Here is a 22,675-nt window from a genome sequence, read left to right as displayed (position 1 = left end):
CCTGGGTGAGGGGCTGATGGCTGTTTGCAGGCTGGCCACGGCCCCCAGCCACCCAAGCTCCCAGTGGAGGCTGGCTGGAAGCAGGTATCTGGGATTTATTTATCTTCTATAATTGAAACTTTGTTGCCTTTAGCGGAGGCCACAGCCGGCCAGGGCAGGCGGGAAACTTGGCTTCCTCCATCGTCGGGGCAACCAAAGCCTCCTGCTTGCTCCAGATCCGTGGCTGCCGGCTGCCATCTTGGTTGGGTTCATTTGCATACAGTCACTCTGATTGGCTGCTGGGCGTGGCTTGGGGCGTAGCGAAGGTACGGTCAATTTGCGTGTTTCTCTTTTATTAGATTAGATAGATATACACATGTATACATATACACATGTGTACGTATATATTATAAAATATTCCATATAACTTCCTATCAAATTTCTTTTTACTTTTAATCAAATCATACTAAAGTCACATCACAAACAGAAATGTACAGTTTGAATTAGCCCACTGCCATAGTAATTTTTAATACAAAAATAAAACTGATATCTACTATTTAAGTTGAGGAAAAACAAGAACATTTTAATTTCCCTTATTTCGAAAGATTTTTTAAAAATAGAAGCCATCCATATAGATCTCATACAATTTTAAGTTTCCATGAAAAACTTGACAATCTTTTCAAGTTTATTTAATACCAAAAAATCCAGTATTTGTTACTGTTAAATTTTATATATCACAAATTAAAATAGGTAAAATGAATATACAAAACATTGATTTGTTATTTTTCCCCCCACCAAAATGGGTGTTGCATTCTGTTTCTTTTTTCACATAAATGGACTAATAAGTCCACACAGTTAACATTTATCTTAAAAATAAGCCATGTTAATTTAACAAAGGGTGGAAGGCCATTTAAGCCATTAATGAGGTTTCCTTAAAAAAAAAAAAAAAGAAAAGAAAAAAGAAAAACCCTAGTTCATAAGTAATAAAAAAATGAATGGTCTTGAGTAACTTATGATCTCTAAAAACCTATTTACCTAACCTGGAACTAAAAGAGTTCATAGAGACCTAGGAACTTAAGTGTTTGTTTTATTTTGTTTTTTAAGACCTTTGTAGTTGGATACAATGCCACAAAACCCAAAGACTTTATTCAAGAGAGATCTCTTCAGGCCTTATTCTACAGTTTCTTTCCTTTATACCCAATCTTAGAAACTTTTGTTATTTGCTATTGAGGCCCACAGCAAGATTAACAAAAACAAGAGAAAGAGGTAGAGGACCTCATGCTGAAAGCAAAAGGAGATGTTATCTGACAAACCAGAGGAATTTGGTTCTTGAGTCAAAAGTTCTACAAATCTCAATGAATAAAGGCATCACCACTATAGTATAGAACAGAATACCTTCCAGAGATTGTTTTCTGTTGTAATCCCTAAATCATAAAGAAATTTTTAAACAGCCCTAGTGGTTTGGCTCAGTGGATAGAGCATCAACCTGAGGACTGAGGGGTCCCAGGTTTGATTCCAGTCAAGGGCACATGCCCAGGTAGCGGGCTTGATCCCCAGTAGGGGGGGGGCGTGCACGAGGCAGCTGATCAATGATTCTCTCATCATTGATGTCTATCTCTCTCCCCATTTCCCTTTCTCTCTGAAATCAATAAAGATATATATTAAAAAAAAAAAAAAAGAATATGAAATGTCAGTGAATAAGGGAAAGAAGTGTTTGAGGAAGATTTCTATCTAAAATGGTTATGGGGGGAAATGGGAGACATCTATAATACTATCAACAATAAAAAAGTACATATATTAAAAAATTAAATAAAATAAAATGGTTATAAAAATTTACACAAAATAGAAACTAAGATATTCAGGAAAAATTACCTCCTATAAAAATGAAGGACTTTTATCATTAATAAACAGAAATCCAATTTCTTATTTATCAGTTGGAATTTTCATGAATGTATTTAATGGAAGACCAGTACTAATAATCTAGGCCAGCGGTCGCCAACCGGTGGTCCACGGACCACTGGTGGTCCACGAGGTCCAAAAGGTTGGTGACTGCTAGTCTAGGCAGAGATGACTGAATAAGGACTAGCATTGCAATTCTTTCCCAAGTCTTGCTGTTGTTGTCTTGTATTGATTCCGCAAGGCACCCTAGAATTCTTCTAAAACCATGTTAGCATTGTTAGTTTCAGAAACTTATAAATAAAAATATCTTAACTAATACAAAATGATGGGGTTCAGAATTTGAAGCCAGAGTAGAGGTGAGAAACTTTCTATGATCATCTAATTACAATGGCAGCCTTGGGCCACAGAGACTACCAAAAGATTTAATCTCACATCAACTGATGACAACTGCCTGAGGTGCTGTATTGAAAAGGATTCTGAGGCTGTTTGGTATGAATGCTGTCTTCAACTTGCCTATCCACCCTGGGAGTGGGTTGGGTTGAGTTGTGGCACCATGGGCCATGTACTTGCCTCAGTTCTATTTTAGAGAATATGGAAGAGGTTTCATTACAAGTGGTCAACTTTCAGCAATAAAAGCAGAACTGGTCATCAGCAAGCTCTAGTTACCTACCAAAAGTCCTCAACTAATGAGATTGTTTTCTTCCTCCCTATTCCTTCTATACATATACATGAAAATTAAAAAGATAATCTGACATAATGTGGGAAGATGAAAGGTTAATTAAGGAAGGTGGAAACTATGAGGAACATTTAAAACATGAGAAACAGAATGAAAGAGTTAGGAGACTTCTAGTTGTTTTGTTTTTAATTAAGAATTTACTAGCATAAAAGAATGTAACATACTATATTCTACACCATAGGTACTAGAGTCACAAAAAGCAAAATAGCTAATAAGGAAACTACAAAAAGAACAAAAATTAGGTAATGTACCTGGTTCCTAAATTTCTACTTCTTTTACATTAAGAGTCTGTTGGAATGAAATTGAGTTCCAAAATAAAATGGGGTTTGACCTATTTTTCAGAACAGTAACATTAGTTTTTTTCCACCTCAAGCTACGAACTAAATATAATTTCAAAGACTATTTAGGGGAAGCTGAAGAAAAGATAAACACCAATAAACACATACTAGACAAGTCTATGGCTCAGTGCACTTCAAGAGCTCAGTGGTCCTCTGGCCCATTACCTACCTACTGCACCCTCTGGAGAGATGCTGCTGTAAGGAGGAGGAGCGTCACATGCAACCTGTTCCAGCTGTACAGGCTCTTCCACATTCTGCAACTAAACAAAAAGTTCACATTTTAATTCAAGTATAAAGCCAGTAAGAGAGAGAAGAACCTGAAAACTGGAATAGCCTTTCTGTAAAGCTAGTTGGCAATTTGTTTCAAAGGTCTTAAATTGTGCAAATCCTTTACAAAGTATTCTACTCCCAGGAATTTATCCTAAGGAAATAATCAGACAGAGGCAAAAAGGTATATAAACAGGGTAGGGCAAAAGTAGGTTTACAGTTGTGAGTATGCAAAACACAAGAGTTTATTCTTGTATCATTATTTATTGTCTTATTTTCCATACAAACAACTATAAACCTACTTCTGCCCAACACTGTAAATGTCATTGGAGCAAAAATTAGAAACAACCTAAATTCCAATCATGGGAAACTTATTAAATAAATTACAGTTCATCTCACAAAAGTCTACTAAGCAGCTATAAAAATGAAAATAAAGAAAATTTGATGGCTCAAACAGATATTCACTCTAAATACTATTACATAAAAAAAAAAAAAAAACAACTAGCCCTGGCCGGTTTGGCTCAGTGGATAGAGCGTCGGCCTGCGGACTCAAGGGTCCCGGGTTCGATTCCGGTCAGGGGCATGTGCCTTGATTGCAGGCACCTCCCCAGTGCGGGGTGTGCAGGAGGCAGCTGATCGATGTTTCTCATCGATGTTTCTAACTCTCTGTACTCTCCCTTCCTCTCTGTAAACAATCAATAAAATATATTTTTAAAAAAACAAAAAACTAAATTTACCAAACAAACAGTATGCATCATACAATTTGGTATTGGAAGATATTTAATAGAAAGGAGGTCTAGAATGATAGACATCTACAGCTTACACTGTTTATCTCCAAGTGATGTGATCACAGGAATATTTTTTATACATACATCTAACTTTGTGTAATGAACATTTATCACTTGTGTAATTTTCTAAGTGACAAAAATAATCTAATAATAATAATCTGTTAAGACAAAGACAAATCACACAAACCAAGGTTTACCATTATATTCAGTTCGGGCATGGAAATTAGATCTTAAATTAAAACATAAAATTCTACCCAATTATACATATAACCTCTGTCAATTCATCTAAGCAACTTCCTCGTTAGTCAAATCTACAGCTGCAGTTACTTTAACTCACACTGAAAGTGTGTCTTCCTGCTATTGCCATATGGCTAGTCTATCCAATTCATCTTCATTGAACAAAGACATTTGTTTTAATTTTTCCAGTGTGACAATAGACTACAGCTCATTTAAAAGATAAACTGGCTGAGAATGGGAATCAATCTGTAAAGTAATAACAGAGTACTCACTGGGGGTTCTGCGTCCGGGCTGTATATCATCATAATACATACTGCCAACTAAGCCACTCGTAAAATAGCCTCTAAACCAACTGCTACAAAGAACTGTATCTTGAATTGAGAGAGAAAAACAGAGAGTCTGACCTGTCATAACATTTAGTAGAGCTCCCTAATTCATTAAATTTTAACTAACCATCTCAGTCTCTAATCCCTATACTATTCAAAATCAAAAGCCAACAAAACTTTTCTGATTAATTCTACAAAGCATTCAATTTCAAATGAATTCCTGTATCAAATTTCCATCAACATCTACCATCTGATCACATTTTTTAAACCCCTGTAATCTAATGGTAAACTTAGAGCATTCCCAAAGTAATTATATTGTAACCTAAGATGAATTTTCCTTTTAGAGGAAGACATATGGGCAAAATAGCTATAGTAATGCCAATATTTCTAGGACACCAAATCAGTAAATTCTTTAAATAGAGTTCCTGGGGCCATGGTTCACTTGTTATACTATCCCCGCCTCCCCTCACAGTGAGGAAGGGAGAGGGAGAAAGATAGAAACATCGATGATGAGAGAGAAGCACTGATCCGCTGCCTCCTGCACTCTCCCTAACTGGGGATCAAGCCTGCAACCCAGGCATGTGCTCTGACCGGGACTCTAATCATGATCACAGAGCCACAGGCCGGGCTCACTTGGAATACTTTTAACATTATCTGAAGCTCTACCAGGGTATTCTCAGCCTACTCCTAACCACACTTTGTGTCCTCAGAATGTTGCAAAAAGAAGCAAGAGTCTTGCCCTATTCAGTTTGGCTCAGTGGATAGAGCATTGGCCTTCGGACTGAAGGGTCCTGGGTTCAATTCCGGTCACAGGCACATGCTGGGGTTGTGAGCTTGATCCCCCCCCATGCAGGAAGCAGCCCATCGGTGGTTCCCTCTCATCATTAATGTTTCTATCTCTCTCCCCCTTTCCCTTCCTCTCTGAAATCAATAAAAGTATTATTTTTTAAAAATCAAGAGTCTGCTGCAAAAACAGAGGCAAACATGGACTTTTCAAGAATATTGCCTTAATATACTGTAGCTAGTAATGCTTTTTAAACCTAGTAATGTTCTTTAAACATAGCTTGGTATCTTTGATTGTTTTATACTTCCTGAGCTTGGTCAAATAATCATGTTGCCTCTGCATAATTTAGGTTTTAGAAAGGAAGCATGGCAATTCTAAGAAATTACAGAGGTCCAAAGAATAAAGAGGTCTAATACGCCAGTATCTATAAGATAGGTTGCCTGTTTCCTAGCAACCTGGAAATGAGAAATTTGATCATCCCACACCAGAGTAACAGATAACAGAGCAAAGAAATTCCAACCGTCACAGAAACCCCCATTTTCTCTTTGGTGAGCAAAAAAGAAACATTTATAGGTGACTTTTTTGCTCCATTAAGATTCACCACTTCAGAATCATATACTAATATTATTTCCAACTGAAAACAACAAAAAACACCCACTGTGACTACAGAGGCTCCCCATATTGGAGAGATCCAGGACTTAACTGTACCGACATGTTTTCGGTAATGCTGGTGATACATTTAGGCTCTGTCAAGAAATGTGTTTAAAATAAAATACTACAGTGTGGGAGGAAAAGAGACAACCACCTTCAACAAGTATTTAGTGACCACCATCTGGGGGAATAGTAACTTGCTAAACAACTGAATCCCTAAGTACACATCTTTTTAGACTTTGGGGGCATCTACAGCCATGAATTTACTCTGCCAGCTAAACAAGTCAGGCACACTAACGGGGCGGGGGCACATGTGCACTAGAACTAGAGTGGGACTTACCTCTAAGCCTTAGAGGTTCTCAACCTGTGGATTGCGACCATCGGAAAACACATATAGCATATCAGATATTTACATTACGATTCATAACAGTAGCAAAATTACAGTTATGAAGTAGCAATGAAAATAATTTTATGGTTGGGGGTCATCACAACATGAGGAACTGTATTAAAGGGTCGCGGCACATTAAGAAGGTTGAGAACCACTAAGGCTATAAAATTGGTTATTTGGTTCCAAAGTGTATTTTTAAGGTTCCCCTTTTCTGTCCCTGAGAACCCTTCCTTGTAGTCCTCCCTGCAACATCCCTAGAGCTCAGGGATCTTCAGGCTCTCCCCTGAGCCTCTCTCAGAAAATAAGCGTCATTGTCACTGTGGGGCTGGTGTTGGAAAGATACCCCGTCTCTTCTATCAACTGGGTCAGTGGAAGCCTGAGTACAACCTACTGTCACAGAATCCTGGTTTGTAGGAGATACTGCGAGAGGCAGGTTTGAAAAGTGGTGGGACCTTCTGCTCTCTCCCTGCTCTGTGTTACGGTTTGTAGGAGATACTGCGAGAGGCAGGTTTGAAAAGCTCTGTGTTATTGGGTGGGGGAGATCCTTATATTATGTAACGGTGAAAGATAATAACTACATGTTAAGGTTTGGATTCTTTTACGTCATATATTTTTTAAACAATTTTGATCAATTTTACTTATCTCTAAATAAGTAAAAATGGCTTTTTTCCCCCAAAAAGAGTTATACAAGTAACTAGATGCCATATAAAGCACTAAGCTTAGTACAAAACTACCTATAATTACCTATATCTCCATTGCTGAGATAGGAATAATCCAATGATCGTACAATTCAGATGGGCTTTCTCTTTGCCACACCCTAGACTGTGCCTCACTCCCACTTTCCTGATGCCCCTCTTTACTCTGAGCAGACTCTGTCATGGCTCCCCAGAAGAACCCTAAAACTTGTCCATGTTCCCACCTGAGATTTATCACAATCTGCTATTGTCTCTTGGCCTTGATCACCCTCAATTTCTTGTTTAATATTTACCTACAAATAGGTGGTAATAATGTTTTGCCCTTTAGATTTTGCCTATGAAATATATATAGCACATCTAAAATAATCAATGTTTTCCTCCTTACTACATTCCTCTGTATCCTACCTATACTGTTGCTATTAGAAATAAATATATGATGTTTTAGCTACACAACAGTTTAAAGAATCTCCTGTATAGAAATCATTCACAGCTCTAGTTACTAATAGAAGCAAACTTGAATTTAACAAGTTTAAAGACTCACAACCTACAGATTTAAATTCTTATTTGAGTTTCCACCCCAGCAAGAAGACTTCCTCACTACCCTCCCCTAAGTAGTTCTAAAGATAATCTTCAATTTAGAAATGAGCTATTTTTAGGCAATAGCAGAGCCAGGGCTAGGATTAGGCCTAAATAAGGAGCAAAATTTACTACTGTACCAGTGGCAGTACCTAAAGGCACTTAAAAGTCTTTAAATTAGATTCTCTCTATTCACTAAGAATGGGATGACAAAAAAACCCTACAAAACAACAAAGAGAAAAACAAAAAAGACATATACATAAATCCTTATACACAAGAAGTAGTATCAAAATATAGCACATACTAGTAATTCACATGAACACAAAAACCATGCGTAAAATAATGCTGAACTATCCAAAAATGCCGTGAAGTACAAGTATTTGCATACCGCTCACTTTTTTCTTGGTTGAGTCTTATTTAAACAGCAAGAAAATTATAAGATTTTTTTAAGTTGTCTTTTTATTTTAATTTATTGAGGTGACATTGGTTAATAAAACCATATAGGTTTCAAGTATACAAAATTCTCCTAAGTTTTAAATCCCTTCTTTAAGTGATTATCAGTAAATTTCAGAAAATCCTGGACCAATGCCTAAACTCTAGCTTTAAATGTTACTTACCACTTCTAATTTTAGAGTTAATTTATAAAACTTTTACCTTAAAATGCAATTTTTAAACCTCTCATTCCAACCCACTACTTCTGCATACTCTTTAAAATCCTACCAAATGAGACAGTATAATTACCAGAAAGTAAATAAGCACATTTCTTTAGCGCTGGCTCTGCTAGTGCATAAATAACTGCGTATACTATTTTACTGTTGTTCAGAAACAGCCAAAGTTCGTGAGGACTGTAAATTTCCTATTACATATAGACTGTAGATTTCTGATTGTACATTGACTATAAATTGTGTTATTCTAACCAAATTATTTACATTCAAGAACAGTTCTATATTATTAATTAGGGGATAACATTTATAATAAGGTAAATAATTCTGACAAAGAGAATCTCAATAATGGAAAGACAACCTAATTTTTAGAAGGGTACAAAATTTAATAGAAGATATATAAGTGGCCAGTATACACAAGATCTTCAATATCATTAGTCATCAGAGAAATGCAAATCAAAACCATGAGATACCACTTCACATCCACTAACATGGCCATGAAAAACTGAAAAAGAAAATAACAAGCACTGTTGAGTGTGTGTAGAAAGTGGGAACCCTTATACACTACTGGTGGGAACCCTACTTCACTAACAATTCAGAAAGGAGGAAAAAGGAGCTGTTGGAGGATTTGAGATGTAGACTATGAGCTCTTGTAGACTGGGACCTTTGCATGTTTTATGGCTGCATTCATTCACCCAGCACTTAACAGTGAGTGGCACATCATGTTCACAAAGCCCGATGTGGAGCTCTAACAGAAAACTACATGAAGAAATGGCAGCTAATCTTAACTACCAGTTCACATTTATTAAAAACAACCAAGTGGCATATGCAAAAAATGAAATAGTCTACACTAAAAAGACAGTGAAGTCAAATATATAGGCACTGAAAGTGACAAGGACATGCCTACAACCCAGGGACATGTGCTGGATGCATGCAGCCTGCTTGGCTATGCTAGCCCATGAGCTACTGAGCTCTCCGTCAGGCTGAGAAGTTCCAAAGCTATGCTTGCTTACGATGATGATGATAATGATACCGATGCCACCACAGCTACCTGGTGTCCAGCATGCCAGGGCAGAGATTATGGTGGGACAAGGTATTCTATTCAAAAGAGCCTGCCTTAATTTAGGCCTAATCATGAGGTCCCCTTCTCCTGCAAGAAGAGAGAGTCAAGAAGGAAATGTAGCAGGCATTTCATATTGTTCTCTCTACCCCATCATCACAGAACTTCCATTATACAAGTGTTTAACTGATACATTAACTTAACACCATTCAATGATCACACAGGCCAGGATGGCTGTGCAGTCTGAGGACACAACAGTGAACAAGACTAGTGTTTTTTACCTCACTAAGCCTGTCATTTAGTAAAAAAGGTCAATCAAAAGAAGTAATTACGATTATAATGTTCCAGTTAAAGATTAAACACACACATGTGCCTCTTATCCCTTCCAAAACCCTCTTAAATGTAAATGTTAAAATTGGCTCAGTGGATAGAGCATCAGCCTGCGGACTCAAGGGTCCCAGGTTTGATTCCGGTCAAGGGCATATACCTTGGTTGCAGGCACATCCCCGGTGGGGGGTGTGCAGGACGCGGCTGATCGATGTTTCTCTCTCAACGATGTTTCTAACTATCCCTCTCTGTAAAAAATCAATAAAAAAATATATTTTTAAAAAAATTGTTAATTTTAAGACAAAAGATAAGTAACAATGGTGGAAGCAGCAATAAAATCCTGAAAGCTAGAAGCAGTAACATAGTAGATCCAAGAAACGGAATCCTAAACCAGAAAGCAGAAAAACAACCTCTCTTGCACTATACTCTCAAGAATCAGTGGCACCACATGAAATACTATTCAGTTGCCAAAAAAAAAAAAACAGCATGGAGGGACCTGGAGAGTATTACGCCAAGCGAAATAGGCCAGTCAGAGGAAAACAAGTATCATACGATCTCACTCATATGTAGAATCTAATGAATAAAATAAACTGATGAACAAAATAGACCTAGAGACATAGAATCATGGAATATCCTGATGAATCTCAGAGGGAAGGCAGGGGTGGGTGGGGAGAGATTAGCCAAAGAACTTAGATGCATACTAGAGGCCCGAGCACGAAATTTGTGCAAGGGTAGGCTCTCACAGCTGCCCCGGGTGCTGCCTTGGCCCTCGCAGCCCGGGCTTCGTCCGGAAGGTCGTCCAGTAGGTGGCCTGGACGGTTGTTCTGCTGTTTGGTCTAATTATCATATTAGCTCTTTATTATATAGGATATGCATAACCCATGGACACAGACGATAGTGTGGTGAAGGCCTGGGTGGGAGAGGGGAGACATGGGTGCGGGAAGAAGGGGGTCAATATGGAAAAAAAGGGGACATCTGTAATACTGTCAACAATAAAGATAAATTTTAAAAAGAAAAAAGGAATGGGTAGCACCAGGTACTGGTGCAAGTAAGAGTGAAAATGAGATTTAAACGCAGAAAGAAAGGTTAGCGATACAGTTAAACACACACAGCTCCCAGAATCCCCATTAGAAGATTAGAGATTTATTCTCTGGTGAAAGTAAAGCAGAGATTTATGGGCTGGAGACACAGAGTTTTAGAAGAGTAGCATATCAGAAAAAAGCGAGTGAGAGATTTATGTACTAAATGTTGATATTCCCCAGCCTTTTCCCCCCAATCAGATCCCAGAATACTAGCAGCCAGGCCTATTCTTTGGGGAAATGACCAGCCGGAGTAAAGACCTGAAGCCACTATCACTCAAAGAAAAAGCCTAGTCAGGTCACGCTAATTACAGACCTCAATGAGAAGCTCCATCAAGCATACTGAGCAACTTCCAAACTGCTGTACAGACCATGCACTCTTAACCAAGCAGGCAAAGATCACCATGCACCAAAAGCAAGCTTCTAACATAAAAGGTCATAAAAGGTCAAAGCAAAGAGAGTAAATGCAATGCAGAGGAAACAACTATGCTGACGATGAAAACTTTTAAAAGAGAGGAAAAAAATTCAATACTCTCAGAAAAACAAGAGAAAAAAATAGAACCATATAACAAGGGTGCTATTTTAAAAAAGAAGAAGGGGAACAATTAGAGAAGAGTTTTGAAAATTCAACAGATTGGGATGATGAACACATAATAAACAGATGATATATTACAGAACCTAACAGCGGTTCTCAACCTGTGGGTCGCGACCATCGGAAAACACATATAGCATATCAGATATTTACATTACGATTCATAACAGTAGCAAAATTACAGTTATGAAGTAGCAACGAAAATAATTTCATGGTTAGGGGTCACCACAACATGAGGAACTGTATTAAAGGGTCGCAGCATTAGGAAGGTTGAGAACCACTGCATAATTTTGTTAACCAATGTCATGTCAATAAATTCAATAAAACTAAAGAGACAATTGGAGGGATTTTTGGATTAGACATAACTACAGAGATTCACTGTAGACTCAAGTAGGGTTGCAGATATACAGATTTACATATATATTCAATTGGCAAATATCAGAATTATTTTAATACTTACATACTCCAACAAATATGCATTAGAAATATGGTCATGAAATTAATGGGCCCACAGTGTCTCATCTCGAAGTATACTAGAAAGACTATCTTGGTAAAACATAAAATATCAAGTAAAGGAACTACTGACATTTTTAAAAAGACAGTAACCCAGCCGATGTGGCTCAATGGTTGAGCATAGACCTATGAACCAAGAAGTCACTAGTTTGATGCCCGGTTAGGGCATGTGCCTGGGGTTGTGGGCTCAATACCCAGTAGAGGGCATGCAGGAGGCAGCCAATTGATGATGTTTCTCTCTCATCAATGTTTCTATCTGTCTCCCTTCCTCTCTCTAAAAATCAATAAAAACATATTAAAAAATAAATAAATAGCAAAAAAAATTAAATGACAAAAGAAATTAAAATTGTACCAAAGAGAATATAAAATTGAGAATGGCTTAGAGAAAGTAGAGAAAAAGACAGAGGTGAAATATATAAGAGATTTTTATAATGTAAAGAATCCATACAAGAAGTCCAAATTGCAAAGAGAAAAGGGGAAAAAATAAAATCAAAGAAAAATCAAATACATACTTCAAAATTTTTTTCAGAACTGACAGACATGAGCTTCCAGACCAAAAATCCCCACTAAGTAACTGGCACAATGGATGAAAACAGATTTACACCAAGCTACAACATAGTGAAATTTAAGAACACTGAGGATAAAAGGAGGCTCCTAAGGGCTGAGAAAGTAGGCCACATCTAAGAATCAGTCATCATAATTGGCTTCAGGCTTCTTAATAGCAACAGTGGAACCTAGAAGGCAATTGAAGAAATGCCTTCAAAATTCTAGAGGAAAATGCTTCCAACACAGAAATCTAAGTAAGTGTGAAGATAAGTTAACCTCCCATGCATTCTTCCTCAGAAGGATACTGGAGGTGTGTTCCATGAAAATGAAGCAGTAAACCAAGAGAGAAATATGTGACTCAATGAAAGGCACTTCAATGAAAAGGATTGGGAAAGGAAATCCCCAGAATGACAACTGAAGAGCAACCTTCTAGGACAGGTCAGAGGACCAGGAAAGAGCTCCACACCCCCTAAATGAAGTCAAGAAAATATCTGATATGTTTGAACATAACAAAAAACTATTAAGATTATTAGGTGAGAGCCTGAGGATGAATTAGTACTATTGGCAAATTTATGATATGTACATAGAAATTTAAGCAAACAAAAAAATAACTTTAGGGAAAATCAAGTACTGTTCAAAGAATAGTAATCACAGTATACTACATATTTTCAACTACTGAAACGCTCATTATCAATCTAACCACATATAGATATAACTATATTAGAAAAATGGAGAAACAGGAAGTGTTGTGTGAGCGGTAAAAGAGAGCTAAATCCTTATATCCCAATACTGATGTCAATTTTAAAAATACAGAAAACCGCCCTAGGTGGTTTGGCTCAGTGGATACAGTGTTGGCCTGCAGATCAAAGGGTCCCAGGTTTGATTCCATCAAGGGCACGTACCTTGGTTGCAGGTTCCTCCCCGGCCAAGGCCCTGGTCTGTGTAGGAGGCAACCATCGATGTGTTTCTCTCACATCAATGTTTCTGTCTTTCCCTCTCTTCCACTCTAACTCTCTCTAAAAAATCAATGGAAAAATATCCTCAGGTGAGGATTAATCCCCACTCATCTCCCTCCCCCTCCCCCCCCTCCCCGGAAAAAAAGAGAAAACTGTCCAAGCCAGTGTGGCTCGGTTGGTTAGGCGGTTGGTTAAGTGTCGTTCCATACACCAAGAGGTCACCAGTTCAATTCCCAGTCAGGGCACATGCCGGGGTTGTGGGCTCCATCCCCAGTAGGGGGCATGCGGGAGGAAGCCAATTGATGTTTCTCTCTCCCTTTCTCTCCACCCCTCCCTCTTAAGTCAATAAAAATATTTATCATAAAATGCTGAAAACAGAAAAATTAAAACGCACACTGTAAATGTTATTTAACTACAAAGATAATCACAAAACAGCAAAAGAAACAGCTAAAAGAACTAAGGAGAAGGTGGGGTAAGCAGAAGACCGCTGCTGTTGTTAATAGCCTAAAAAATCTACTTGATTCTAACCTTTATGTGTGTACACCTTTGATATAAAAACAAAATAAAAAGTAAAAAGAAAAGATAAAAATATGATTACAAAATGTGTCACAAAAGGGGAATGCCGTGCTCAGGGGAAACTAATCTAATTTTTTTTTAATTTTGTTTTATTGCTTAAAGTACTACAAAGAGTAGTACATATGTCTCCTTTTTTCCTCCTTGACCTTCCCCCGGCCTCCCCTACCCCCCAGTGTCTTGTGTCCGGTTATGCTTACAAGTCCTTAGGGTGATCTCTTACCTCCCCACCCCAACAATCCCCAGCCTTCCCACTGTAATTTGACAGTCTGTTCAATGCTTCTCTGCCTCTGTATCTATCTTTTTGTTCATCAGGTTATAATGGTCTTTATTATCCATAAGTGAATGAGATCATGTGGTATTTTTCTTTCATTGACTGGCTTATTTCACTTAGCATAATGCTCTCCAGTTCCATCCATGCTGTTGCAGAAACTAATCTAATTAAGGGAAGGAGAAGATACTCAAACTCCCCTTAGGACGGACTACCAAAATTAAGGGGGGGGCTAGGGGAGAGGGGCCATTCCAGGTAGAGGAAATAGAGTGCAGAGGGTCTCCGGGCCAGAGAGGCTGATGCATTATAGGAACTGAACAAGTGACCCGTGGCAAACAGATCACGAGAATCCACCATTTCCCCCAAAAGTCCTTGTCTCCCTCATGTCCATCTTACCCATCCTTCAAGGTCAGGCTCAAGTTTCATCTCAGAAGCTTCCCAGTAGTTTCTGGAACCAAGTGACTTCTTCTATCTCAAAATGATACCTTTTATCTGCTATCCCATTCCCTAAATTATCAACTATCTCATTCTCTGAATTACTATAATTAATATTAAATAATACTATAATATAGTCTCATTGATTAGTCACTCAACAGGAATTTAGTGAGTACTTAATATGTGCATAAAATTGTGCAGGGTACTATTAAGTAAGGGAAAGAAGAAGAAAAAAGAGAGAAAAAGAAAAGAAAAAAGGGGAGGGAGGAAAAGGCAGAAAGACAACAAACAAAGCAGCAGTCCACGGGTACTTAGTAAACTTATAACCAGGAAGGCCTGTGGCGCATCCTTGTGCATTCCATAACATTTAAACATGTAACCTGGCACTTCATAAATGCCACTTAAATTACAAATGAAAAATCTTTGGTGAATGGTAGCTTGACATTTTGAAAACCAAGATACAAATTGTGGGAGAAATATACATTGTACTCTAGACATATTCTAAGACAAGCACAAAAATAACATTTTTACAATCATGAAAAAAGAACAGAGGATTTTTTAAAATACTTTTTTCTTCTTGATTAAAAATGTGTACTTTCACAAGGAGAAAACCTGATAAACATACAGAGAAGAAAATAAAAATAACAATGATCCCATCTTTCAGATATCCTTCTAGCCTTTGGGGGGAATAAAAATAATCTATAACCTTTTTACTCACTATATGGTGGAATTCTCCTTCATCATTAACTATTCTTTGGTACTATCACTGCATTAGAAAGTCAGTCCATTTTTTTTTTTTTTAAAAAGAGTTCATTTCTCAGAAATAACTAAAGCATCAACTAGGGACAGCTAAATAATAATTTAAGCAACCTAATGCTGCTCCTAAACATGCATGACTGAGAACTGACTGTAAGCACACTTTAAAATACTGTATATCTGAAAATGCAATTCAGCAACATAAGGACAAGTGCTGAAAACAATCTCCTATCAACCTTCTTCAACCATGTATAAGATCTCTGAGGCTGCAGATAACTCTATCGTACTTCTTATGTTGTTTCTAGAGTAATATAAGCAGGTTTTCAAAACTTCTGAAAATGCAACTACTAAAAGCAACGAATAAGAATACTAGAAATCAAAGAGCCAGCTTCTTTTTTAAAAAGTTAAACTTTTAAAATTAATATTTCCTTGCTTTTAAAAGATTGACTTTATTGTGAACTAAAATTGCTCTAAAAATAATTTATTTGAACATTTTAAAATTTATTAATTTTTCTGATTTATAAAAGCATTATTATTTTTTTGCCATGATATACAATGTTTGTTTGAGGCTGACCAGAAGGCTAAGACAAACAGAATGTTTTTACTACTGCAAAATTACAAAACAGTATTCTGTATTTTTATCAGTGACTCATTCTTTTAAAATGTACTATTAAGAAGATATTTTCTGTATCTTTAAATCATGCATAACTTCTTTCTTTTGGCATAAACTCACCTATCTGCTTTTAAAAATAATTATGTATTACAAAAGAAATTTCCTAAATCATCAATAGTGGTGTCTCTCTGCCACCAGTTTCTACACACACACCACACTTTAAAGCTGCAAATAGTCAAAATTATCTAGTCCAACTACCTCATTTTACATAAGAAAATGAAGGCTAGAAGGAGGTTAAAGTTCTTGCCCACAGTCACACAACCACTTACTTCATAACATGGACTATTGGTGATTAAATGTTTTAATAAAGTCCTTTTATGTTCTCCCGAATCAGCCTCTACTTAGGGCCCCAGGTGAACCTTCTAGATACTGAAGTCTACATTACAAGCTTCAAAACTGCTTACTAATACAAAGCTATATGAAAAGTTTGGATGCTATAACATAAAGCTCCTAAAATGAAAGCTTGAGAATACTAAGGAAACTATATACCTGACTCCCTAATCTACAGAATTTCATCTAAATGTAATGAGGACAAAGTAAATTAAAAATAATTGAATAACAAAGTAAATAGCAAAATAAGCACTGAATCCTATAGAAAAAGGATTATGGTGGGTAAAAGGACTTAGATTTTACTTGTAATTCATTCAATTTTTATAGGATTGTATCCATTGGTAAGCAAACCTTAATGTTTAAGATAAATCTGGGCAATAGATATGGGTGTTATTTTATACTGTTCTTGAAATTTTCTGTAAACTTGAAATTATTTCCATTCAAGTTTTCAAAAAGGAATATTTAATAGAAAAATTGGAAAATAAAAAAGGGCTCACGTCAACCATTTTTCTTAAAAAGTATTGTTTAAAATGCAAGGAAAAAAATGATGCTATGCATTTGTCAAAACCTACAGAACTTTACAGCACAAAGAATGAACTCGAATGTATGCAAAATTTTTAAAAACACCATTTAAGTTGGTGGTAGTTTCCGGTATGGTTTGCAGAATGTGACAAAACAATTAAAATGCATTATAAATGTATGATACAACCCCATGGAAGAATGTGGGGGAAAGTAAGTACCTAAACCACTTTGGAAATGAGTAGTCTGTATGACTAAAGGCAAAAGAATCTGTAACTATTACACCCTGTCCTCTGGCTGATAAAACTATTTTCCATAGGGGTGTGGGGTTAAAAATTCTGACACTGCTACACATGTATATTAGAATTAAAGAATTAGGTAAGTGGATAGTGGATTGTGGGAGCAGGATTTCTCACTGTTGGACTGGGAGTTTACAGGAAAGGGAGGGGAGGGGACTAGAGAGATCTATGTAGTAACAGATTAGAGTCAGCTAGTTTAATATAGATGGTTACATATAGAAAAATTTTAAAGATACATATACACACATATATTTCTTTACTCTGTCAGCTTAGAAGGCCTACAAGCAATGATACCCTAGTAGCAGTGAGCTCAGACCTTGGTTTCTAATAAATGCAACCAGGGCTCCTTGAGAAATGGCTGATTCTAGGAGGCACAGGAAATATACATGATGAGCCTCCTGCCAAAAAGTAAGGAAGTGCTTTAAAACAACACCAATGATGGAGCTTTGTCAAAGAGACACAGGTGCCAACTGAAAGAGTTCCCAATGGCCAAAGGTGGAACAGTTTGAGCAAGAAAATAAAGTAGTATTGTATTGTAACCCAAAGGATAAAATAAACGAGTCCATACTGATATCATCCTATATAATCCTATATAATAAAAGGCTAATATGCAAATCAACCGAACAGCAGAATGACTGGTCGCTATGACGCGCACTGACCACCAGGGGGCAGGTGCTCGATGCAGGAGCTGCCCTCTGGTGGTCAGTGTGCTCCCACAGCGGGGGCGCCACTCAGCCAGAAGCTCTGAGCCGGGCTCACAGCTGGCAAGCACAGCGGCGGTGGCAGGAGCCTCTTCTACCTCCACAGCAGCACTAAAGATGTCTGACTGCCGTGGGGAGCAGGCCTAAGCCATCAGTCAGACATCCCCCAAGGGCTCCTGGACTGCGAGAGGGCACAGGCTGGGCTGAGGTACCCACCCAAGTGCACAAATTCCGTGCACTGGGCCTCTAGTTGAATAAATAAATGGAGGAGACAAATGTCCCATGCAGAAAATTTCCAAATAATTTACACAGATACTCTGCACTCAATGAGGTAGCAGAGTATAACTCCCCAATCCTTAAGGGTGGGTTGTGCATAGTGGGTTGGACTTTCTTCCAAAGAGTACAGCATGAAAAGGTGGGGGGAGGGAGACTAATTTCACAGTAGAGAAACCTGACAAACACTACTTCAATCTAGTGATCAAGGTCAAATCAACAGTGATAAGTCATGTTGATAGTATGCATTCTTGATATAATGTGATGAAAACAGCACTTTGATTATATGGTCTTCTTCCCCCAAAATCCATAACCCCAATCTAATCATGAGAAAAGCATCAGACAAATCCCAATTGAGGGACACTCAATAAATACATGGCCAATACTCCTATAAACTGTCATCAAAAACAAGGAAATTTTGAGAAACTATCACAGCCAAGAGGAACCTAAAGAGACATGATAATCAAATGTAATGTGGTAACCTGTGCGGGATCCTGAACAGGAAAAGGAGGTTAGATAAACCAAACATCTAAATAAAGCATGGACTTTAGTTAATAACTAGAGGCCTGGTGCACAAATTCCCAATCAGGATGGAGTAGGCCAACCGGGGGTAGGGGCCACAGGTGGTTGGCCAGCCGGCCCCACCCCACCCCCTGGTCAAACTCCCGGTCGAGGGGACAATTTGCATATTAGCCTTTTATTATATAGGATAATACATCAATATTGGTTCATTAATTGTCTCAAATGTACCATATGAACGTAAAATGTTAACAGAAGAAACTGGGGTCTGGGGATATATGAAAACTGTATTATCTTCTCAATGTTTCTGAAATTCTAAAAATGTTACAAAAAGTACAGCTCAGCCCTGGCCGATGTGGCTCAGAGCACAGAGTGTTGGCCTGCCGACCGAAGGGCCCCAGGTTCGATTCCAGTCAAGGGCATATGCCCGGGTTGTGGGCTTGATCCCCAAGAGGGGCCATGCATCAGGCAGGCGATCAATGATTCTCTCACATCATTGATGTTTCTGTCTTTCTCTCTCCCTCTCCCTTCCTCTCTGAAATCAATAAAAACATATTAAAAAAAAAAAAAATATGCCCTAGCTGGCTTGGCTCGGTGGATAGAGCGTCAGCCTGCGGACTGAAGGGTCCCAGGTTTGATTCCAGCCAAGGGCACATGGCTGGGCTCGATCCCCAGTAGGGGGCGTGCAGGAGACAGCCGATCAATGATTCCCTCTCATCATTGATGTTTCTATCTCTCTCTTCCTCTCTAAAATCAATAAAATATATTTTTTTTAAAAAGGAAAGCTTATTTTTTTAAAAATGTAAATACATTTTTAAAGCAAATGAAAAATAAGAAAAAAGCCTGAAGAATGCACACCAAACTTGAGGTAAGGGAAATCAAGTTTTCCTTTACAAAGTTACTGTTGGACTCTAATATATGAAGAATGTATCTGTGTACTACTGTACAACAAGAAATGTTTAATTTTAAATACCACAGTTAAGCACTGAATAAATTAAACAGAATCCACTTCCTAACCCCTTGTGCTGTAATTCTATTCATAAACTATCCTACCTCCAGAAAGACCTCCAAATCACATTCTAGCCTCTGATTCCTAATATTACTGTAATACATGAACTTAAAAGAAAAGCTGTCAAAGATTATACTAAATTGCTGGGGGGTGGTATATACACAAATATGCATGTGAAAGGAACTTCTTTAATCAGTAAGGAAATATTCCACTAGAAACATTCTTAAAGTCTATCAGTATTTAGAGCTAGTATTTAGAATTTTTAACATAAATTGTGCTATTCAGAAAGTCAGGTTAACTTAACAACAGGATGTACTACACTCGCTTGGTGCACAGCTGCCCTGGCTGGTTGCTCAGTGGTTAGAGCGTCATCCCTCAGACCAAAGTGTCACAGGTGGATTCCCAGTCAAGGGCCCAGGTTGCAGTTTCCCCAGCCCTGGTGGGGGCACGTGTAGGAGGCAATCAATCGATGTACTAGTCTCTCTCACATGGATGTTTCTCTTCTCCCTCCCTCTCACCCTCCCTCCCTGCCAGCCTCCCTCCCTTCCCCTTCTTCCTCCCTTCTACTCTCTAGAAATCAACTAAAAAAATATCCTCTCTGGTGAGGATTTAAATAAATAAATAAATAAATAAATGAATGAATGAATGAGGTGGTGCACTGCTATGGAAAACAGTATAGCAGGCTCTCAAAAAATTAATAGCATATGAACCAGCAATTCCACTTCTGAGTATATATCCAAAAGACTTTAAAGCAGGCACTCAAGAGATAACTAACTGTATGCCCATATTCACAGCAGCATTGTTTACAATGATCAAAAGGTGAAAGCCCCCCAGTGTCCATCTGTGGAAGAATGGATAAACAAAATATGACATATACATACAACAGAATATTATTCAGCCTTAAAACAGAAGGAAATTCTGATATAGGTGACAATATGGATCAACCTTGAGAACATTATGCTAAATGAAATAAGCAGTCACAAAAGGACAAATACTTATACATGAGGTACTCAGAGTAATAAATTCATAGACAGAAAATAGAATGATGGCTGTCAGGGGTTGGAGAAAGAAATGGGGAGTTAATATTTAATGTGTATGGAGTTTCAGTTGGGAAAGATGAAAAAGTTCTGGAAATGGATGATGGTTATGGTTGCCCAACAATGTGAATGTATTTAATGCTACTAAACAGACTATACCCTTAAAAATGGTTAAAATTGTAAATTTTATATCTCAAAATATTTTAGAAAGCATTTGGCAAAATTCATGATATAGGCAAAGCTCTATTCCAGTGACGCAAAGAGGGCTTGGAATGGATTAACAGGAATAAATGCAATACTTAACAGGTTATCTCAACAATTGTCCTACCCTAGACCTTTCTCAAACAGTGCTTCAGAATGTTTGGACACACAATCTCAGTTTTAAAATGCAAAAAAAGGCAGAGAGGGATAAAGCTGCTAGGAAGCTATGAGCCCAGTCTTTCTGGATAGTCTGTCATGATGCTAAATTCACGTTGTGCATATACTGCATGACCTTTAAAGGCAAAATTGTGTTTGCATTTATGAAATAATCACATGGTTTTCATTACATTTACTTCAATAGAAGACAAGCTCAATTTGATTAAACAGATCAAACAGAAGTCAGAATGGCCTTTTGTAGCAACCAAAGAGTATCATGCTCATATCAAGTTGCCTGGATAATTCACCAACATTCTATAATTCAGAAGTCTTTTAAATATGCATATTCTCTGACCAAACATTTCCACATCTAGAAACTTATACCAAGGAAATAGATGAAGATGCACATAAAAGAAACTTCAATGAATGAAAAATTTAAACATCCTTAGTGACCAACAATGAGCAACTGGTTAAATTATGGTGCAGCCATACAATTACATGCTATACACACATAAAAATGTGAACTCATCTTATTATATAGCTATATTGCGTGCCTTTGCATGCATGTGCATGTGTACATGTACATGAATATACATGCAAATTTGCTAATGCACATGCAAATTTGCTAATGCACATGTGTCTTTGAACATGATACACACATGTGCATATGGGTATATAAACACATACATGTGTACATATGTACAAAGTGTGTGTAAAGTATAATCAGTAAAATTGCACTTGTGTGTACAAAGTTGTGCCTGTATATGTATGTATGGGTGCATATGCCTATATTTGGACCATGAGCCTGTGTTTTAAGTAGGTGAGTATGTGTTTATCCTTGTAATCACTACTTAGAAGCTGTGACCTTGAGCAAGTTACTGAGCCTCTTGCAGTCTTCATTGTCATCTATACCAGCGGTCGCCAACCTTTTGGACCTCACGGACCACCAGTGGTCCGCCGACCACCGGCTGGCAACCACTGATACATTACCAAACCCTGCCTCATAGGGGTTTTGTGAGGATTAAGTGAAAAAATGGATGTAAAGCAGTTAGTGCAGTGATTGAAGCATAGTAAATGCTCATAGTAAATCAATATTAGCTTTCTTTATCTATACACATATACACTGATCTATACACTTGTATTTGCATAGCTATAAATCCAGAGATACACATCAAAATATTAACTTTGGTTATCTATGGGTGATAGGTTTTTGTTGTGGGGTGGTTGTTTTTCTTGGCTTTCATATTTTCCAATTTTTCTAAGGAGATCATTTCTCTTTTTCACTCTCTTTTGAAGCTTATTTCTTCAAAATAATGATGGGCTCTCCCTAACATACCTCAATTTTGTGTATTTAAAGCTATTAAATACTACACCAAGGAATGCATAATTTTTATACTCCACCAATTTTTTTGTATTCTAGCAGTATGCGAGCACTACCTAATAGCTCAAGAAGATGGCAGTACAAAGAAAAGCCACAGCATTTTGCTCGCTTGCCTTATCCAAGGCAAGATGAAAAGAATGAAT

General features: G+C 37.6%; 1 protein-coding gene across 1 annotated transcript in view; it reads right to left on the bottom strand.

The window, feature by feature from the left end:
* NDFIP1 (Nedd4 family interacting protein 1) overlaps window positions 1-22,675 on the bottom strand; it is a 45,331-nt gene that overhangs the window by 20,142 nt on the left and 2,514 nt on the right. The window contains exon 2 of the mRNA XM_014529061.1: window positions 3,122-3,212. Within this exon, the coding sequence (XP_014384547.1) occupies window positions 3,122-3,212 (91 nt within the window). The remainder of the gene's footprint in view (window positions 1-3,121; window positions 3,213-22,675) is intronic.

This window comes from Myotis brandtii, unplaced genomic scaffold (assembly GCF_000412655.1).
Source record: "Myotis brandtii unplaced genomic scaffold, ASM41265v1 scaffold668, whole genome shotgun sequence".
NCBI classification, from domain to species: Eukaryota; Metazoa; Chordata; class Mammalia; order Chiroptera; family Vespertilionidae; genus Myotis; species Myotis brandtii.
Note: the sequence above shows the minus strand (reverse complement) of the source record. Positions and strands in the feature narration are given on the sequence as shown.